This window comes from Panthera uncia, chromosome E1, assembly GCF_023721935.1.
Source record: "Panthera uncia isolate 11264 chromosome E1, Puncia_PCG_1.0, whole genome shotgun sequence".
NCBI lineage: Eukaryota > Metazoa > Chordata > Mammalia > Carnivora > Felidae > Panthera > Panthera uncia.
The window spans coordinates 9,518,468-9,539,117 of record NC_064814.1 but is presented as its reverse complement, the minus strand read 5'-3'; the positions used below and the strand labels follow the sequence as shown (position 1 = coordinate 9,539,117).

The 20,650-nt window shown below is 51.8% G+C and overlaps 1 protein-coding gene across 1 annotated transcript in view; it reads left to right on the top strand.

Annotated features, from left to right (window-relative positions):
- The window catches only part of PLXDC1 (plexin domain containing 1), a 63,331-nt gene that overhangs the window by 20,213 nt on the left and 22,468 nt on the right, over positions 1–20,650 (top strand). Inside the window, exons 3-7 of the mRNA XM_049635920.1 lie at positions 9,138–9,281; positions 9,575–9,644; positions 10,268–10,390; positions 10,771–10,889; positions 12,814–12,913. Of these exons, the coding sequence (XP_049491877.1) occupies positions 9,138–9,281; positions 9,575–9,644; positions 10,268–10,390; positions 10,771–10,889; positions 12,814–12,913 (556 nt within the window). The remainder of the gene's footprint in view (positions 1–9,137; positions 9,282–9,574; positions 9,645–10,267; positions 10,391–10,770; positions 10,890–12,813; positions 12,914–20,650) is intronic.

Here is a 20,650-nt window from a genome sequence, read left to right as displayed (position 1 = left end):
CCTCAGTACTGATGCCAGTGCCCTTTTGTCCGGCCTGGGTCCCTCCCTTTCCAGGGCTTTCTGCGCTTCTGTGGTGACAAGTGTTCTGTGCGGGTTTATTTCAACCTGAGGCTCGAATACCTCCAGAGGGCAAATAGAGGTTATTATGTGGATACATGAGGCAAGGGAAAATAAGAATAACAGGTGATGTTATAGGAGCCCTTCCTGAGTGCAGACCTCATTCTTTGGCCTTACGTTTAATTCACCCACATACCGCCCAGGAGGCAAATGTTTCTAATACTATCTTGGAACAGAGAGGTGAAGAGCTTGCCCAACGTTGCAGAGCTCATGAGTGACAGAGCCAGGACAAGAACCCAGGTCTTTCTGCCTTTGGAGTCCAAGGATTTAACCACTATCTCATTGTGGAAAATGAGTGGCATATTGGTCCAGACAGGGGGTGCTTCTAGACAAGTGATTTTCAGCTTTATTTGCAAAAGAATCCCCTGATAAGCTTGTTCAAATTAGGATTTTGACCCAGCAGGTTTGGGGTTGGGGCCTAGGATTCTGCATTTCCAATGTGCTCCCAGGTAATGCAAATGCTGCTGGTCCGTGGGGCATATTTTGAGTAGCAGGGATCTAGAAAAACATTCTAGGGTCTCATAAGGCTTCATGGAATGGGGGTGGCAGTGAACGGGATGCTCCCTCCCCCAGTAATCCCACCAGCACCTCCTGGGTTGGACCCAGCTGCCTGGAGCACCGTCCTGACAAGCCTGGCTGGCCAGGCCTCTCCAGCAGGCCCCACAGGGTGCCCTTGGTTGCCTGCCCCAGCATTTTCACCTGCCAGTTGGCTGGCAGTTGATGGGCCGATGGTGACAGCTTAGCCGGAGTTCCTGTCCAGAAACGTCTTGAGCTCAGCCAAGGTAAATGCTGTCCCGCTGTCAGAAATGAAGTGCCTGGCGGGCTCCAGGCATGAATAATTGAGGCAGAAGAGACATTGTCACAGCGGACGTTTAGGATGGAGCTGGGGTTGGTTTTGAGGAGGCAGCCTCCACCATGAAAACCTGTCTTGGAAACGTCCCACAAAATCATCGTAATAGCTCCTACTTAGCAAGCACCTACTGTGGACCAGGCACTGGGCTAAGAGCTTCAGGTTGATATGTTGTGTCTAATCCTTTCAAGAAGTCTGTGAGCGACGTTACTGACGAGGGACTGAAGCTCAGGGAGGAGAGTAATGTTCGGCACCAGCTACTATGTAGTGGAGCCAGCTTTTGAACTTGGGTCCGTTTGACTCCACAGACCCTGCACTTGATCCTAGAGCAGTGGTTTTCTTTTCTTTTCTTTTCTTTTCTTTTCTTTTCTTTTCTTTCTTTCTTTCTTTTTTTTTTTTTTTTTTGGAGCAGTGGTTTTCGAAGTGCACCCCGTGGAACCCTAAGGGTTCGCAGAGGTGCTTCCTGCATGGACTGCCGTGGAATGGAGGGTGGTGGAGAAGGAAGTCTCACAGCAGGCCGGGCTCCAGGCCCTTTTTCCTTCCCCCAGAACAGCCATACTTTGATGTGATGCATGTATTAAGTTTCCACGGAAGATTAATTGGAAGAAAGGATTTCATGACCAAGAATGTTTGAAATCTACATCATGCCGCCTCCCAGAACGAGTGTGGATTGCGGAGCGGGGCTTTTCAAGGAAACAGTTCTCTTTGGTGGACTTGCCAAGTCATCTGGCTCAGGCTATGCCCCCGACCCTCTGTGAGGTCAGGCCACCACTGTCATGGCTTCTAGCCTGCAGTCCACAGTGTCTGGAGGGCCGCCCTCAGGGGTAGTGGAACTTCCCCACAGACCGCAAGTCAGTGACAGGAATGAACAGGGTGAACTCCTGGGGCAAGTTCACTGCCAGGCACGGTCTCTAAATCCTTTTTGAGAGACGTGTGTATATGGATTACAGTGAAGAAGCCTGCAGTCTGACCTGCCTGAGGAGGCTGCTTAGGACCTTGCTTGTATTAATTAGGATACACATTCAGCTATTTTAATAAATGCTCAACTGATGATGGACTTGGGCACGAGCGTTTATTCTTCTCCCACATGTAATAGTGTGAGCATAAGTAAGCAGGCTTGACATAGCATCTCCATGGTGTTGGGGACCCAGCTTCCCTCTATCTTGCTGTTCTCCCCTCTGCAACTTATGTCTTCCATGTTGTGGTCCAAGATGGCTCCCCTTTCCTACTGAGGACAATCATCCTCCTGGCCTTCCATCGGCCAGACATTGTCATGTAGCCACACTTAACTGTAAGGAGGGCTAGGAAACGTAGTCTTAGGTGGGTGGCCATTTGCCTAATGAAAACTGGAAGGGGGGCACCTGGGCGGCTCAGTCCGTTGCACGTCCAACTCTTGATTTTGGCTCAGGTCATGATCTCATGATTCGTGAGATTGAGCCCCACATGGGGCTCTGCACTGAGCATGAGGAGCCTGCTTGGGATTCTCTCTCTCTCTCTCTCTCTCTCTCTTTCTCTGCCCCATCCCCTGCTCAGATGCTCTCTCTCTCTCTCTCTCTCTCAAAACAAATAAAATGCAAACATTAAAAAACCCTGGAAGGTTCTGCTTCTAAAGGAAGAAGGAGAGAATGGTTATTGGGAAACATTTATCCAACTCTGTCACGGGTGAACTTCCTACATCAAAACTGCTGGTGCTGGTGGCAGCATGAACAGAGGCCTGCAGGAGAAAATGGGAAATGCCCCTAAGGTTGGGGAATCCCACACTGGCTCTTTTCCCCTCTGTAGTCAGTCAAGAAGCCATCAGTGACTGGCTTTATAGAAGAAAAACATGGCGGCCTGTGTGTCGTCAGGGAAAATTCTCCCAGAAACTGAGTTTCTCACTTCTCTCTTCCCATTCATATTCTCACTGTCTGTGCCGGTGAAGGACGTCTGGGGTCTCTCTGGATGACCCTCTGATCACCCCATGAACAAGACTCTTCTAGTTAGTGCCCTTTTGGTTCCGAGGAGCTATTTGAACTGTGTCAGGAGAAAGGTTTATAGTGAGGGGTAGAGGCGCATCCGGGTGGCTCAGGTGGTTGAGCGTCAGACTCTTGATCTCGGCTCAGGTCGTGAAATCAGGGTCTTGGGATCAAGCCCCATTGTCAGCTCTGTGCTGGGTGTGGAACTGCTTGGGATTCTCTCCCTCCCTCTCCCTCTGCCTCTCCCCTGCTTGCGCTCTGGCACGCGCTCACTCTCTCTCAAAAAGTAATATATATTTACCGAGGGCTAGAGACCTACCATGGGATCCAAAGACTGGAGATAATGGACAGCCTGACCTCAGAAACCCGGAAGTCAGTCAGAAACCAAGGCTGCTTTCTCTGTGTCTTCAGGCCCACCTCAGTGCTGGCCTCTCTCTCTTTTCTTTTTTAATGTTTTTCTTTATTTTTGTTTTTGAGAGAGAGGCACAGAGTGCAAGCAGGGAAGGAGCAGAGAGAGACAGGCTCCAGGCTCCGAGCTGTCAGCCCAGAGCCCGACGCGGGGCTCGAACCCACGAACCGTGAGATCAGGACCTGAGCCGAAGTCGGATGCCCAACCGACTGAGCCACCCAGGAGCCCCAATTCTTGTCTCTTTTTTTACTCACCCAGCATCTATTTATTGAAGCCAGATGCACATGAGGTCTTCCTTCTCCTTTCTGTGGACAAGCAGTCACGCTTAGGACACAGTCACCCACGTTCTGCGCTTGCTGCCCTGACGGACTCGCCCCTACTCTGCTGTGTCTCAGCTGGTGGAGCCGAGGGCACCTCTTCCTTGCTCTGAGAGCGACTCCCTAGCTACTTTCACTTCCTCAGAGAAGAGCTTGAGGAGTCAGGGGACTTCCTCCTGTGTGCAGGACGTCCCGGCTATGGGATGCTTTCCACAGACTTGGAAAGTCTTCCCAGAGGAAGCAGCTGTTTCCTTCACACGTGGCTTTTGTATCACCTGCCACTGGTGCTGAGGGAGGATGCTGTCCTTGTCACCAGACCACGCATCCTCGGCACAGCCTCCGGCCCCGTCGGCTGCGGGATCCTTGTGACTGAACGCATTGAGCAGACAGATCCCAACGCCTGCCAGGTGCCAGGTGCCAAACCCTGCACTAGGTAGGTGCTGGGGGTGAGGAGATGAGCATGACGTGGTCCCCTAAGCTCTGTGTCCCGTAAAGGACCCACGCTGGTCCTTCTGATGTGAGAAGTTTTAACCAATGACTGAAAAGTGGCCCACGGCACCTTCCAGTGGGGCAGTAACTTAAAGACCCGAGAAACAACAGACAGAGGAAAAGCCATTGTCATGGCGCGTGACTGCCCCGGTTTCAGATGGGGCCAGTGAGACGCGTCCCTAGTCACCCCACCCTCTGCCGTCTTAGCTGAGGCAGCAGAGACGTGTTAGCATCTGTTTGGGCTTTCCGACCGCAGAGCGTGGCTTCTGCCCAGGCCCCTCATGTCTGATGCGTGGAGATTTGGCAAAAGCTCTCACTGGTGAGTCCCAGGAAGGAGGTCATGGAAACCAGACCCTTCTCCAAGCCTCCAAGCAGCGGTTTTAAACACAGGTCTGCTCAGGTTCCTAGCTGAGCGCTGCATCTGGTTGACTCCCACCACACCGGCGGGTGTCTGGACCCCGTCTGGTGCCGCCTCGCTTTGTTGGGTAACACGATCCCATTCTGGACACCAGAATGCGTGGTGGTAGAAACAAAACAGAGGATAAGCAGGTCTTCGACGGGCTGTGCTTTGTGACCATTCACTCGTCAGCACGTCCTCCAATAAAGCCTATACTCTTGTGCTTAACCACCGTAGCTAAAGGCAGAGCTCACCCGTGTGGGAATGGTCTCACAGGAAAGGTAGGTGTGAGGATAAGAAGTCTAAAAACCAAGTAAATCATCACAAGTGTGCAGCATATTGGGAGGAAGAAATCCAGGGTGGGGTGAGTAACGGGGGCATCAGGGAGGTGCTCCTGAGCTAGTGATTGCTGACTTGAGGCCTAAAGGAAAAGGAGGACTCAGCTCCTGAATGGAGTGGGAGAGAGGTTTTGAGGCCCAGGAGGTGCCAAGGCCCTGAGGCAGACAGCACTTGGTGATTTCAGGAAGTGAAGAAGCCCAGCGGGGCTGAAGCACACAGGGTGTGAAGTACATGGGGGTGGTGGGTGGGAGCCAGACTACCATGTATCAGGAAGGGTTTGTGTTTTCGTGTCACAGAGGGCTGAACGAGCATCCCTCCAGAATATCATTGGGAACCCAGGTTCTATCCAGCTCATCACTTCACCATCCTTACGTGGCTCTTGCCCTCATCCTCACAAGATGGCTGTTGAAGCTCCCGTCATCTTATCTACATTCCAGGCAGGAATAAGGAGAAGGGCAAAGGGAAGAGGGACAAGCAGTCAAATGTGAGCTGCACGAGAATCTTCACTTATTAGCCAGCCTATAGCACGTGGTAACCCTTAACACATCCAGGGAATGAGGTGTTTTAGCTGGCTACATCGCTGCTTGCTACAGGCCCAATGTTCTGTTAGCAAAGAGGAGGAGGGAGTAGATATTGTATAGGCATGTCCAGAGTCTGCCCCACAGGGCCTTGTAGGTCATGGTAAGGAGCGTGGTCTGCATCCTGATACAGCTGGGGAGCCATAGATTGTTCTAAGCAGGGCGATAACATGGAAGGGGGAGACGACTCAGGGTTGCCCTGCTTGAGCCACAGCAACACATATCTTTCGGCCTACATATCAGTTTTCTAGAACTGCTCTAACGCATTACCACAGACGTTGTGGTTTAAAGCAACAGACATCTATTCTCTCCCGGTTTGGGATGCTGGGAGTCTGAAATCATAGTGTCAGAGAGGCCATGCTCCCTCTGAAGACTCGAGGGGAGAATCCTGCCTTACCTATTCCTAGCCTGGTGGCTCCTGGCTCTCCTTTGTGTTGCTTGGCTCATCAGCTACATCACTCCAATCTCTGCCTCTGTCGTCACATGGCCTTCTTCCCCGTTTCCCTGTGTGTCTATATCCAAATCTCTCTCTCTCTTTTACAAGGACACCCACCATTGGATTTAGAGCCCACCCTAATCCAGTCTGACCTCATCATTTTTTTTAAAGTTTATTTATTTATTTTGAGAGAGAAAGAGAGCACGAGCAGGGGAGGGGCAGAGAGAGAGGAAGAGAGAGAATCCCAAGCAGCCTCTGCACTGTCAGCGTGGAGCCCGGTGTGGGGCTCGAACCCACGAACCATGACCTGAGCCAAAACCAAGAGTCGGACATTCAACCAGTTGAGCCACTCTGGCACCCCCCAGTCTGATCTCATCTTAAATTGATTATGTTTGCAATGATTCTACTTCCAAATAAGGTCTTATTCATAGGTACTAGGGGTTGGGACTTGAATATACCTTTTTTGTAGGACACAATCCTGGAGGGCGTGCAAAGGGACTAATGTGCCATCTAGACGCTGCTTTGCTCTCTTGGGCTACTCGTTTCCCCCTCACCCGTGAAGACAGCCCAGAAATTAGGGAGGTGGGTTTACTTCCAAAATTTTGACCAGTGCCAGGTACGAGGCAAAAGGAAGGGGTCTGGGCTCCTGGCACGGGGCTGTCCTCACCTTGGCAAATACGTCTTCAGCTCTGAGGATGTGAGGGTCTTCAGTCGCGGGTGCAGGGGCAGCCTCACCCATCCCTGCGTGTCATTGGCTCATAGCTTGGGGTGGGGGGAGGCATGGAGGGAGCAGACATTTAAATAATGGGCTGAATGGTATCTAAACGTGAGTGCCTTTCTTCCAGCAGGCAAAATTTTAGGTTCACTGATGCCCTTTAATAAACCACTTTTTTGTCTGGAGTAAGTGGGGGGAAATGCAGGCTGGAGCCATGGCTGTGGCAGGTGGTCATAGCTGACCCTAAACTGGCTTCAGAGTTGGGGGTCCTTCAGACTGTCCAGTGTAGTGCTATTCAGGTCCCCTTCCCTTTTTGCTTTGAGGTGGAGTAAAAACTACTCACACGTGAGTCCCAGGAAACGGGCTGGGGGCCATCACACTCGTCTTCTGGGCACATCTCTTTGCATAAGTTGGTGTGCATAGAGCTTTGTTTCTCGGCGGGTGATTTTTTTTTTCTGTTTTCATTTTTTGGGGGTCAAGATGGGAATCCTCCTCAGAGGTGGAGGAGAGCTGAAGGTGCAGGGGGCAAAGACATACGGCATCTGATCCCCTGGGGAGTGGGTGTAAGAAGCAGACCCTGAAGGAACTGCTTTCCCAAGGGAGGCTGTGAGTTCTGGGCACCAGCACAGTGGCTGCGGTGCCCATGGGCGGAGCTAGGAAGCAGCGCTTCCTCCTCTGGGTCCCCAGGGTGGATAACCGGCGGCAATGGGAGGTGGCATCATTGGCACGAGCACTGGCCCTTACCCCAGGGGTGGTGGCATCAGGGTGGGCCCCTCAGGTGGTCTTATGAGTAAAACCAGAAATCCAACAAAGGTGGGTCCATGTGACCCAAATAGCACACGAGTCACCTCTTGAGAACTCCCGTGGATGGCGGGGGCTATTTGCAAAGGATGGATGTCCTCACTGGGCAAGTAGCGGGGAGAAGATCGATGAGAAGGTGATGGGTTAAGCTGAGCATTGAAGAAGTGGGGATCTGCTAGGGGAGAAGGCAAGGAAGGTCGTTCCAGGCAGGAGGATCAGCATGTGCAAAGGCATGAGTGACCACTGGTGGCCTGAGACTGTCAGGGGAGTCTGAGCTGGTGAGTGGGTGCACAAGGCTGCACGGGGCATGAGAGAAGGCAAGAGCAGTGATGCTAGAGACAGTGGAGCTGGCTCCTGATGAGACCTCGCATGTCAGGGTAGGGTTTGGGTTTTGTCTGGAGGATGGTGGGAGCCCCAGATGGCTTGTGAGCAGAGCGATGTGGCCTCGCACGTGTTTTATGTGTGTTTGACAGCCACGCTGAGGGTGGGTGGAGGGGTGGGCAGTCTGGAGGCCGGAGGGAAGGAACCAGGCAGTGGCGGTGGAGATCGCCCCCTCCCCGCCACACCATGTTTCTTCTGCTCATCTTCCCCCCCACCCTGCCCTGACCCCAGGTCCCCAGAGCATGTCACTTGTCAGAAGAGCAGAGTCTGCCTCTTGGCGGGTGGAAAGAACAGGCATCCCTCGTCGCTGCTCATGCTGGTCCCGGGGCAAGAGCTGGCTGGGCAGCTGGCGGCTTGGCAGGGACAACATGGTCTGCTCTGACGTGTCTGCAGCCACTGCCACTGGACAGCCTGATTAATGACCCGCCGCGTCCTGGTCTCCTCACGGGTCAGCAGCCCCGTCTCGGCAGCGGCAGCCAAGCGAACCAGCCTGCTCTGCCTCCTTCCCCCCATGGCTGGCGCTCCCAGATAGGCCAAAATGCTGTGACATCGCCTCCTCCCCTGGCCCTGCCACCCTTTCTGCTAACTATTTCCTGTCCTCTTAAAAGTCCTGGCCCTAAATTCTCCCGTGCAGAAGAGGCTTTACAGAATGAACTCCCAGCCTGCCGCGTTCTGGCTTGTTCTCTATCCTCCCCTCATCGGGCGCGTAGCAGAAGTTAAAAATATGTCTCGAAGGAACCATTGCTGCTTCTCTACCCTTTCTCTCTGCGGGAAGGTCTGTGTCTGTGTGTTCCATTCGCATAAGTCCCACCTCCTCCATCAGACTAGCGATTTCCCAAGATCAAGGGTCTGCCTCCATCTTTGGGCTGGTGGCTTCTAAGATCCATTTTTTTTTTTCTTTTTCCTTAAGCAGGGTAACCGCAGGGCAAGGACTGGGTCTCCCCTTCAGTCCGGGGGCTCCCCAAAGACAAGAGCTCTGTTTGGGGCTGCCTTGTCCATCTCTCCCTCATGTCCCAAGCTGAGCTCTGCCTTGGGCGTGCTCTGTGGGTACTCAGGGGCCGCAGGGAAAGCCTCCTGGCCTGTCTGGGAACGGCAGGGCTAAGCGTGGGTACAGCGGGTGTGGATTTGGCTGGGGCCAGAGCCGTTGGGGCATGGCGAGGGGCTTGGTACTGAGCTGTCGTCTGGGGCCAAGGGGAGCCCAGGACATCCAGGCCTACACGAGCCTTCAAGGCTACAGGCCCAGTGTCAGGGAGGGCTGTGACTTCGCATGTGTGGGGGGGGGGGAGGAGCAGAGGATGGCTCCTGGCCACCTGCTCCTCATACCTCCTGTGGGCTCTGTCTTGGTGGCGGCAGGAAGACAACCACAGCTACTATGTGTCCCGTCTATACGGCCCCAGCGAGCCCCGCAGCCGGGAGCTGTGGGTAGACGTGGCCAAGGCCAACCAGAGCCAAGTGAAGGTCCACAGAATCCTCTCCAACACTCACCGGCAGGCTTCGGTGAGTATGCCAGACCCTGGCAGCGCTGCCCTGGGCTGGGAGGCTGGGGGCCAACCCTCCATGCCCGCTCAGTGGGCACGGTTGTGACCTGAGGTCTGTGATCTGGGAGATGCTTTCCGGGGAACCCTGGGAAGGGGGGCGGTGGCCAGAGTTAAGGTGGCCACCTGTGGTCCTGGGGGCTTGCCCTGGACGTGCCTGCCCCCTACGTTGTCCAGACAAGCATGGGGCAGTGTGGGCGCCCAGCCTCCTGGCCTACAGCATGGCCCATGCTGACTCTCTCCCGTGCCCTGCAGAGAGTGGTCTTGTCCTTTGATTTTCCTTTCTACGGGCATCCTCTGCGGCAGATCACCATAGCAACCGGAGGTAAGGCTGTGTTGGTGGGACTGGGGGAGATTTGGAGTCTCAGCCAGAACGTGAGGGACCTACCTGGGGAGGTTTATTGGAGACAGGGGTATATAGAGAGACTGGGGAGGGTACCTCGTTGGGCTCTCTCGGGACCTCACTCTCAGGAGGGAGAACAGTGTGTGTGTGTTGGACCACCTTCCTGATGTTGGCTGACTTGCCTGTGTGTGTGTGTGTGTGTGTGTGTGTGTGTGTCCCTCTGGGCCAGCTCAGGCTAGCGTGGGCAATCCCTGTGGTCCCCGAGCTTCTGAGTCTGTGAATGAGAGAGAGGAGGAGACTTCACGAGAATGTGATTCTTGGGATCAGGCTCCTTGTCAAGATGAGGGGCCCATCTTTGATTCCTGTGCCCTTTCCCAGGGACAGGGAGAGGTGGGAGTTCTGTGCCCACCTGGAGGGGCAGGGAGAACCTTCTCTGGCCTGGGGCCCTTTTGCTCCACACACCAGACCCAGAGCCCAGCAGGTGGGGGCTGGGGACAGAGGTCCAAGATTCTCTTACGGCTCCACCTGCACTGTCCCTTCCTGCACAAGGAAACAACCTCTCTAGGCCTTCTCTAGTGACTTCTGTGCATTTGTCCGCACCCCAGGCTTCATCTTCATGGGTGACACGATCCACCGGATGCTCACGGCTACTCAGTATGTGGCGCCTCTGATGGCCAACTTCAACCCTGGCTACTCTGACAACTCAACAGTCGCTTACTTTGACAATGGTGAGAACAGATCTCAGAGTTTAAGTCACCTGCCTCCAGGGCACAGCCCCTTTAGCAGAGCCCAAAGTCTAGAGAGGACAAGGGACTTACCCACGGGCACACAGCAAGGCCACCACCCCACCTTCCCGTGTTCAATTTCCTCATCTAGAAGATGGCAACAAGATGCCTGCTACCTAGCAGGGTCTGACGAGATGACAGAAGAAAAGTGCTTGGCTCTTAGCAGAGGTGACGAATATCAGAGACCTTTGTTGTTTCTTACTCTCACCAGATTGTCCCTTGAGCACTCAATCACCCTCAGACCTATGTGGGCCGCCGATTCTGCGGGGCCCTCCTCCCTGCACTACCTTCCTGTCCAGCCGGGTCTCTGCTCCCCTCCCTAGGGACGGTCTTTATTGTTCAGTGGGACCACGTCTACCTCCAAGGCCGGGAAGACAGAGGCAGCTTCACTTTCCAGGCAGCTCTGCACCAAGACGGCCGCATTGTATTTGGCTACAAAGAGGTGAGTGAGCTTAGCTGCAGAGGTGGCCGGGTCTTGGAGTTTTTCATTCAGCAAATATCTGTAGAGAACCTGCAACGTGCCAGGCATAGGCCTCGGTCCTGGGCAGACAGCAGGTACTGAGATGGCCATAGGCCCTGCCCTTGTAGAGCTAGAAGTCTGGTTGGGGAGATGGACAGGAATTGCAGGGACAAACGTAGAATCACCACTGTGACAAGTGTTCCTAAGTCGAGGTGCCTGGTGCGAAGGGAGCCTTTCTTAAAATTTTTTTTTTTTAACATTTATTTATTTTTGAGACAGAGAGAGACAGAGCATGAGTGGGGGGAGGGTCAGAGAGAGGGAGACACAGAATCTGAAACAGGCTCCAGGCTCTGAGCAGTCAGCTCAGAGCCCGACGCGGGGCTCGAACTCACCGCAAGATCGTGACCTGAGCTGAAGTCGGACGCTTAACCGACTGAGCCACCCAGGCGCCCCCGAAGGGAGCCTTTCATGACGCTCTTCCTTCCTTTCTTTCTTCCTCCCTCCCTCCCTCCCTCCCTTCCTTCCTTCCTTCTTTTCTTCCTTTCTTGTTTTCTTTCTTGTTTTTTCTTTCTTTCTTTCTTTCTTTCTTTCTTTCTTTCTTTCTTTCTCTTCCTTCCTTCCTTCCTTCCTTCCTTCCTTATTTTCTTCCTTTCTTGTTTTCTTTCTTGTTCTTTCTTTCTTTCTTTCTTTCCCTTCCTCCCTTCCTTCCTTCCTTATGTTCTTCCTTTCTTGTTTTCTTTCTTGTTTTTTCTTTCTTTCTTCCTTCCTTCCTTCCTTCCTTCCTTTTTCTTTCTTTCTTTCTTTCTTTCTTTCTTTCTTTTCCTTCCTTCCTTCCTCCCTTCCTTCCTTCCTTCCTTCCTTCCTTCCTTATTTTCTTCCTTTCTTGTTTTCTTTCTTGTTTTTTCTTTCTTTCTTTCTTTCTTTCTTTCTTTTCCTTCCTTCCTTCCTTCCTCCCTTCCTTCCTTCCTTCCTTCCTTCCTTCCTTCCTTATTTTCTTCCTTTCTTGTTTTCTTTCTTGTTTTTTCTTTCTTTCTTTCTTTCTTTCTTTCTTTCCCTTCTTTCCTTCCTTCCTTCCTCCCTCCCTTCCTCCCTTCCTTCCTTCCTTCCTTCCTTCCTTCCTTCCTTCCTTATTTTCTTCCTTTCTTGTTTTCTTTCTTGTTTTTTCTTTCTTTCTTTCCTTCCTTCCTTCCTTCCTTCCTTCCTTCCTTCCTTCTTTCTCTCTTTCTCTCTTTCATGAGGCTTTTTACCTCAGCAGAGGTCAGGGGAGGCTTCCCTGAGGAAAAGAGTTGAAATCTGCAGGATGTGTAGGAGTTGAGGAGTCAAGGAAGAGAGAGAAAAGCACATTCAAAGGTCCTATGGCAGGACAGAGCATGGCTGGTACAAAGCATAGAAAGAAGACAGCCAGACTGGAGGGGAGAGTTGGGAGCAAGACAGGGCAGGAGAACACCCAGATTTGCCTTTGAGAAAGGTCACTCTGGCTTCAGAATGGAGAACAGGTTGTTGGTGGCTCAGAGGAAAGGTTGGGAGATGGTTTTGGAGAGAGAGGTGTTGCCGGCTTGGAGTAGGGTAGGGTAAGATGGAGAGAACTGGACAGATTTAAGAGGCAGTTAGCAGGCTAATTAATAGGATTCAGAGATGTGTGAGGTGGAGGAGGGCGGCGATGAAAGAAAGGGTGACTCCCAGGTTTCCGGCCTGCGTGGAGGTATGGCAAAGAAAAAGGAAATGTGCTGGAGATGGTTGGAGTAGACTTGCAATTTGAATGGGGACCCACCGGATTTGAGATGTCCTTGAGTCCTCCAAGAGGTGGCACGGAGCAGGCAGAGGGCTGTGGAGGTCAGAGGGGACGTCCAGGCTGGTCCAAGGGTGTTTTGAGGGGGTAGATGGAGCCTCTTCTCCCCGGCTGCAGATCCCTATGTCTGTCCTGGAAATCAGCTCCTCCCAGCACCCCGTCAAAGCAGGCTTGTCAGATGCCTTCATGATTCTCAACCCGTCCCCGGATGTACCAGGTGAGTCCCCAGGGGTTCCGTGGAGCGCTCAGCGGGCTTGGACTGAGCTCCGACTGACCCAGACTGGGTTGGGGGCGGGGGGACTGGCAGTGGTGGAGGTGGCTGGATGGCTGATTGCTGAGGGGCGCTGAAGGAGGATGAAACATATAATGAGTTCTGATTTTCCTTCATTAAAGCAGAGGAACCATTTTTTCCCAATGAAATCTCCAGTGGGAGGCGACGCTCTGGGTTTGGAGGGGAAGGGGAGCCACTCAGCACCGCATCCACTTAGAAATTCTCCACAGGCACCAGATTAGGGTTTTTGAGTCCTTCCAGAACACAACCATGATTACATCCCCACCCCACGTGATAGGAGCATCACTGGGGGTTCAGGGGATGGAGGCCAGTCCCAGCCACATTATTAACCGTCTACTTCAGGAAATCACATCTCTCTATCCTCAGTTGCCTCATCTGTAAAATGGGGATGTAGCTGGAACAGTGCTTTTTCCTTCCTGGTCCTCCTCCAGTTCTGATATTTTTTGGCATCAGAGCACTTTTTCTTCTTCTGATCCCCTGCTCACCCCCGTGGGGGTCTTGAATTCACACTTCTGGGGGAGGCACTGTAGGCACACTATCCATTGCTTCTGGACCCTTGGCTCAGAGTCTTTTGAACCCGACCTCTTCTGCTGTGCTGTGTATACAAAAGTCCCTCTGTCTAACCTACAGGACCCCAAGCAGGAGACCCTTGTCTGCTCTTCTCTGTCCCTACCGGTGCTTGATGGGACCAAGGAACATCCTGAACTCCACCCTAGCCACACCAGGCTGGTTGAGAGGATGTGCTTGGGGGCCACCAAAGTGCTATCCTGTAGACGGGCACGGCACTACCTTTCTGGACACTCCAGGGCTTCCTGGGGAAGCGTATTTACTTACATCTGTTGGTTGAGTTCCATCAATACACACGCTCTGAGTTCCTGCTATGCACTGGGCCACTATGTTCTGGGTGCTACTGAGATACGATGAAGAGGAAGATATGGAGGGATTCGTCATCTGAGCAGAGCCTCTGTCCTTAACAGAAATCTGAGGGAAGGGGCCAAGGGCTCATGTTAGAAGTCTTTATCCAGGAGCCGCCACGTGTAAGGTTGAGTATAGAGTTAGGGGCTTGGCTCTGGAGTTGGAAGCGTGGATTCGAGTCCAAACTCTCCGTAAGCGTCTGACCCCTGGCAAGTCACTTAACCTCTTAGAGCTGGTTTCTCTGTCGGCAGTTGGGGATATAAGTGGTTCATGCTCCCTGCAGTGACTTGTGAAGATGAACACGGTGACGTCCAACAAGTGTTTGGCCTGATGTCTGGCACGTCGAGTTTGTGAGTCCTATATTAGAATATCTTTCCCTGCCAGCCTTTATCACGCGACTCAGTATTTTATAGTCCAGCAGGGCGTCTGGTACAGTAGCAAACAGTGCAGAAAGAGGAGCACGTGATGTCCTGATGCTGGTGTGTCATAGGTCAGATGCCAGGACCACGGCATTTTCATGGGACTTCTGCAACGAGTAGCAAAAAGTCACATGCTAGAGCAGCTGTTTGCACTTGCTGCACCACACCTTGGAGATTTGTGCCATTAAACATGAATTACCATCCTGCTCTTTATGAATGCTCTCCCTTATCGGAATCTATAAGATGATATTTTTTTTTCGTGAATAAATGTATCCGGTCTAAAACTCAAAAGATACAAAAGGCGGTATAGAAAAAATCAGGTTTCTCTCCCATCCCCGACCCCTGTCCCCTAATTTCCCTTCCTGGAGGCCACCAGGGCTACCCGATTATTTCTAGAGCTATAAGCCTACAGGTAAGTATATGTTTGGATATTTAACACAGAGAATGGCATGTGGTGTCACTGGTCTGCACTTGAACAAAGTATATCCTGCCCATCCTTCCGTATCAGCCCACACCTCGTTCTTTTTAATGGCTACTTGATAGCCTGTTGCATAGATGTACCTTAATTTAGCCAATCCCCTGGACATAGGCTTTACAGTTCCCAATATTTCGCTACAACAAATAACGCTGCAGTGAATATTCTTGCAAACAGCTATTTTTATGCCCCTTTGTGAGTATTTCCATAAAATAAGTTCCCACTACTCCACCTACCCATCCTGACCTTCCCTGAACACCCAGGACACTAGCAAGCAGCTCACCAAGCCTCTGCTCCAGGCAGCATCTGTTCTAACTGGTTGGGTAGCACATGTACTGAGCTGGTTGCTAAATAGTTTCAGTGTCACTCTGATTGTATTAGTTAGCTATTGCTGCGTAACAAATTATCCTGATATTTAGCAGCTTAAACACATACACACACACACACACACACACACACACACACACACACGTTATCCCAGAGTTTCTGTGGATCAGGAAGCAAGGCACAGCTTAGCTGCGTCCTCTGGTTCAAGGTCTTGCACAGGCTGCTCTCAAGGTGCTTGCCAGGTTACGGCCCTCTCAACAACTGTTTGGGGTGGGGGTCTGCTTCCAAGAGCTCTCACGTGATTGTTAGCAGGGTTCACTTCCTTGAGGAGGCCCCCCCCTTGGCTCCTGACACGTGGACCTCCTCATAGGACAGCTCATAACATGCTAGCTGGCTTCCACCAAAGCAGGCAAGCAAGAGAGCAGTAGAGGGTGAGCAAGACAGAGGCCAGTCTTCTTGTAACCTAATCTTAGAAGTGCCATCCCATCACTTTTGCCATATTCTGCTGGTTAGAAGCAAGTCGCTAAGTCCAACACACTCAGGACAGGATTCCACAGGGTGTCAACACCAGGAGGCAAGGCCACTGGGGGCCATGTTAGAGGCTGCCTGATCACCACACGGATAATCCCATCCCCAGGCTCTGAGATTTACAATATCTTTTTTTTAAATAAATTTTTAATGTTTTATTTATTTTTGAGAGAGATAGAGCATGAGAGGGGGGCAGGGGAGAGAGAGAGGAAGACCGAATCCAGGCTCTGAGCCCGCACAGAGCCCAACACGGGGCTCAAACCCACGAACCGTGAGATGGTGACCTGAGCCAAAGTTAGACGCTCAACCGACTGAGCCACCCAGGCGCCCCTGACCTTTACAGCATCTTATGTAGTCATCCTCCCAACACTGTAAGTGGGGTCTGTACTTTCTAAATGAGGACAGAGGCTCAGAGACGCGAAATGACTTGCTTGTGGTCACGTGGCTATGAGAGAGACCTGAAACCCAGATCTTCTGTTTTTCTTAAACCCTGGAGTCGACCATTGAGACTTGCTAAATCTAATCCACCCCCATTCCAACCAGAGGGGTAAATCCTTTCCTCCTCAGTTCCCCAAAACACCCACACCTCCCAGGCTGTTTTGCAGGAAAGGCAGTTCTTAGTGTCCACGTCCCCCTGCCCGTGCGCATTGCCGAACCCCGCCTGCCTCCTCAGTGGCTCCCTCACAGGGCTTTGTGGGCTGGCGGAGTCTCAGGAAATGTGTGTTGGATCCAGCTGTTGTATGAGGGTGAATTAGAGGAAGTCGGATCCCCCAGGGAGCGTCTGCCTCTGAGGTTTCTCTGTGATTCTGGAATGAAAGGCTGTTTTAGAGCAAGCCAGGGAGGTACGGGGAGGCGGGAGGAAGGGCAGGGGGTAGCCCAGCTGACACAACAGGAGGCAGGGCTGTGTTGTGGGAGCTGCTGGATTAGGGGCTCCAGGTGCTGTTTGCTGAGGTGTGAGGTCCACCCGCCAGGGAGAGCCGGCACCTGCCCCCCCCCCCCAGACACTGCCCCGCCGCTCCCAGCCTCTCATCCCCTTCCTTCTGTCCCCCATTCCTTCTCGTCACTGCCAGATCTGATCATGTCATTCTCTGGCTCCTTGTTGCTTGCACCATGAAGTGAAAATCCTTAGTGCGGCATTCAAGGCCCCGTGCAGCGGGCACGGCCTACCTTCATAGACTCCTCTCTAGACCCTCCCATCACCTGCCATTCTCTGTCAGGGCATCACCGATCTGCATGCTCTGTTCCCTAAGCATGCCAAGGGCTGTCCACATCTCTAGGACCCGGTTCCTTGCCTAACATGGCCCCCATTTCAACTCTTTTGCCACTTGGCAAAACTCTCCCCATCCACTGCTGCAGCTCAGATGTTGCCTCCTCCGTGCGGCAGAACTCACGGTTTCCTCAAGCACCTTCTCCCCAGCGCTCAGCCTTGTGCCTGCCGCAGGGCAGACACTCAAAAATGAAAAAATCGCACAAGAATGAGTGTCACCGAAGGGACCTTGTCCTCTGCTCTCTGGTGCCCCCCAGTGAGAACAGGGGCCTGATGTCACTTGCGGTGGGGAGTGAGTACTTGGGTCATTAGTTGCATCTCTAGCCTGGGCTCCAGGCATACACGTGAAGAGGAAGATTGAGGTGTGGGTGGGGCATATTCATATGCATGCATTTTTCTGGGACAGCATCCATGGCCTTCACGGGGCTTCTAAATGGGCCACCACCTCTGCTTTGGGGAGTGATGGATTTGATGTGGCTGAGAGGTCAGATTCCTCTGGGTCTGCTATTCAACCCACAAGTAGAGAATTCGTTTGGCTTACGTTGAGCTGCCAAATAACAGTAAATCCCAAATAACCATGGCTTAAATGAGACGCAAAGCCAAGGACAGCTCTCTGGTCTGTAGTTCCCATTATCGCCACAGATATTCCCATTGTCCAAGCCCACCTCGGACACCGCCACCAGAATGGAGGGTGTCCCTGTCTTTGAAACCTAGCTCCTCCCTGCCTGGAGTGCCAGGAGAGGTGGAGTTTGGTTTCCCCACTATTCCAGAAACCCCCAGCCCCTGAACCTGGCCTGGGGGACCGTCTCCTTCCCCAGGCTCCAAATACCTTCCTCCCACCTTTACCTGAGGGTGGAGGGAATTGAGAGCAGTCTCACTCCTGGGATTGAGGGGAGGAGGTGCTGCAAGCGGCCAGAGTTCTTCTTGCCATTTACGTATATAAACTGCTACATCGATTTTGCAGCAGAGAATCTGCAGAGCGTGCCTGATGCAAAGATCTACGTGCAGTTAGCAGCAGCTATTTGCAGAGGCAGGCAAAACACACAGGGTAACTTATATGCTCTTTATTTGGCTGCAGGGGCCCCCAGAAGTCAGTATAATTTCCTCTATTCACCCACAAGTCAGCATAATTTCCTCTATTCATTTGCTTAAAAAACTCTTTCTTTCATGGACAGCATAAAAGCAACGTTAGTGTAGCGACGTCAAAACTGAGATGCTGAATTAGTGGAATCAGTTAATGAGGATTTCATTATTAAGGGCTCCAAACTGTAGTCCTGTTCCTTTGTGTTTACCTCTGGGGGTCCCTGCTAGGGCTCCATTCATGATTATTGAATGAATAATCAAATGAGCAAAGAAATACATGAACGAGTAAGTGAAGACTTTTTCTGGAACTGCCATCTTATATCTTTTGTATTGTGACCCACCCATTTTGGAGGGCAGTTTGTGACAGGACTTGTCAGTCTGATCTCTTCTGACTGATCCCACCCTTCCCCACTGGTGTCTTGTTTTGAAACAAAACGGGACACGCAAACCTCTCTTTTGAGCCATTAACATTTCTTGGTGGGGCGCCTGGATGGCCCAGTCAGTTAAAGCATCCAACTTTGGCTCAGGTCATGATCTCACGGTTTGTGAGTTCACGCCCCGCATGGGGCTCTGCGCTGACAGCTCGGAGCCTGGAGGCTGCTTCAGATTCTGTGTCTCCTTCTCTCTCTGCCCCTCCCCCGCTTGCACTCTGTCTCACTCGCTCTCTCAAAAATAAACATTAAAAAATTTTTTTTTTTTTTTAATTTTCTTGTTTGGGCAGCTGGGCTTTCTGTGTCTGGACCCTAGTATTTCTGAATCTTTGATGAGTGGAAACAGAGATAAAGCAGAATGTCTCAAACTGCCAGAAATGTGGCTTTGGGGCAGCCTCTGTCTCAGTTCTGGAGAGATCTGTTGGTCATGCAGATGGAGGTCATCGTCCTTGGGTGAGCCCCAGATGTTGGCGAGCTAATCCAAAAGCAAATAACTTAGGCGGGGATATTAAGAGTTCTGTTTATAGAGAAATAAAAATATTCCCAAAGCCATACACTCAATCAAGTACAAGTTGCCAACAGTTGAAGTGAGCAGATATTTTTAATCAGAGGTATATTTCCATACACCCACCCTCCCCCCCTCTCCTTCCTACCACACTCATCTCCCCTGCCTTGGGTTAGGGCTCTGTCAGGTTTTGCAGGGCATCTGACCCTGTCTGGCTGCATCCTCACTTGAAGCACATCCTCAACTCTGTTCCCCAGCCCAGGTGGTGGGGAGACCCATCCCTAGATTCTGGTGTGAGGTTTGCTGGGAACCTCGCCTTCCCTGGCTGCTGTGTGTCTGTCTCTACCCCTGAACTGGGCACCTTGACAAGTTCATGCCTCCATTTTGCCCAACCCTGGCTCCATTGGTCCCTCCCATTTCTCCTTCCTTCTGATCCTGGGTGCAAGGTCTCTCTCACATCCTTGCAGGGGGGGAAATCCTGAAAGCCAGCTCTCCCTCCACTTGGAGTTCTCAGTTAGGAAGGGGCATGTCTGGCTTTCTGCAGCCCATTGGGGGCCGCCCTTTTGGGAGAAGCCGTGGCCTGTGGTGGGCTAGGGAGGAAGGGCATTCTTCCTTTGGGCTGTGGGCTGAAGTTATAATAAGTTGCTGAGGTTTTTGTGGCTACCTATAATCCATTCATTCATTTACAGTCATTTCTTGAGGCCCTGTTATGCGCAGGGCCCGGTGCTAGGGGCTGGGGGACAGACACAAATAACTAGCAGGCTCTGCCCTGGGGGAGCTCACAGCCTGGTGGGGCAGGTGGCCAGCAAAGTTGATACTGATGGAGCAGTGTAACAGGTGACACTAGACATTGTGCAGGAGGCTGTGAAGCTCAGAAGAGGGGCCACCAACTAACTGTGCCCAAGGAGGGTGGAGAAGCCTTCAAGGAGGGTATGACCTTTGAGCTAGCCTTGAAAGAGGAAGCAGATAGAGGAAGAAAGATTCACATAGACTCCAGACCCCATGGTCTCAGGCTCCTTGGAAGACCTGGAATTTCACTTTTTTCCCCCCATTACATTTTTGTGCCCAAAAGGATGATTTTTCAGAAGGAGAGACAGCCTCTGGGGGTGGTGGGTGGGATGGAGCTGTGGAAGGCTGCCTGGGTGTCCCCTATCTAAATTTTTTTTTAATGTTTATTTATCTTTGAGAGAGACAGTAAGACAGAGAGACAAAGTGCTAGCTGGGGAGGTACAGAGAGAGACACACACACAGAATCCGAAGCAGGCTCCAGGCTCTGAACTGTCAGCACAGAGCCCGACGCGGGGCTCGAACTCACGGACTGTGAGATCATGACCTGAGCCGAAGTTGGACGCTTAACCAACCGAGCCACCTAGGCGCCCCCTTGATTATTTATTCTTAAAAAAAAATTGTACATGTTTCCCTTCTACTCTTTTAGAAACACAAATCCAGTAGTCCCCCACCTTATCCAAGGGAACATGTTCCAAGATTCCCAGTGGATGCCTAAAACCACAGGATAGTACTGAAGCTTATGTATACTATGTTTTTTCCTATATGCACCTACCTATGATAAAGTTTAATTTCTAAATTAGGCACAGTAAGAGATTAACAACAACCAGTAATAAAATAGAGCAATTGTAACAATATAATGTAATAAAAGTTTTGTGAATGTGGTCTCCCTCTCAAAATATCTTATTGTACCAATCTCACCCTTC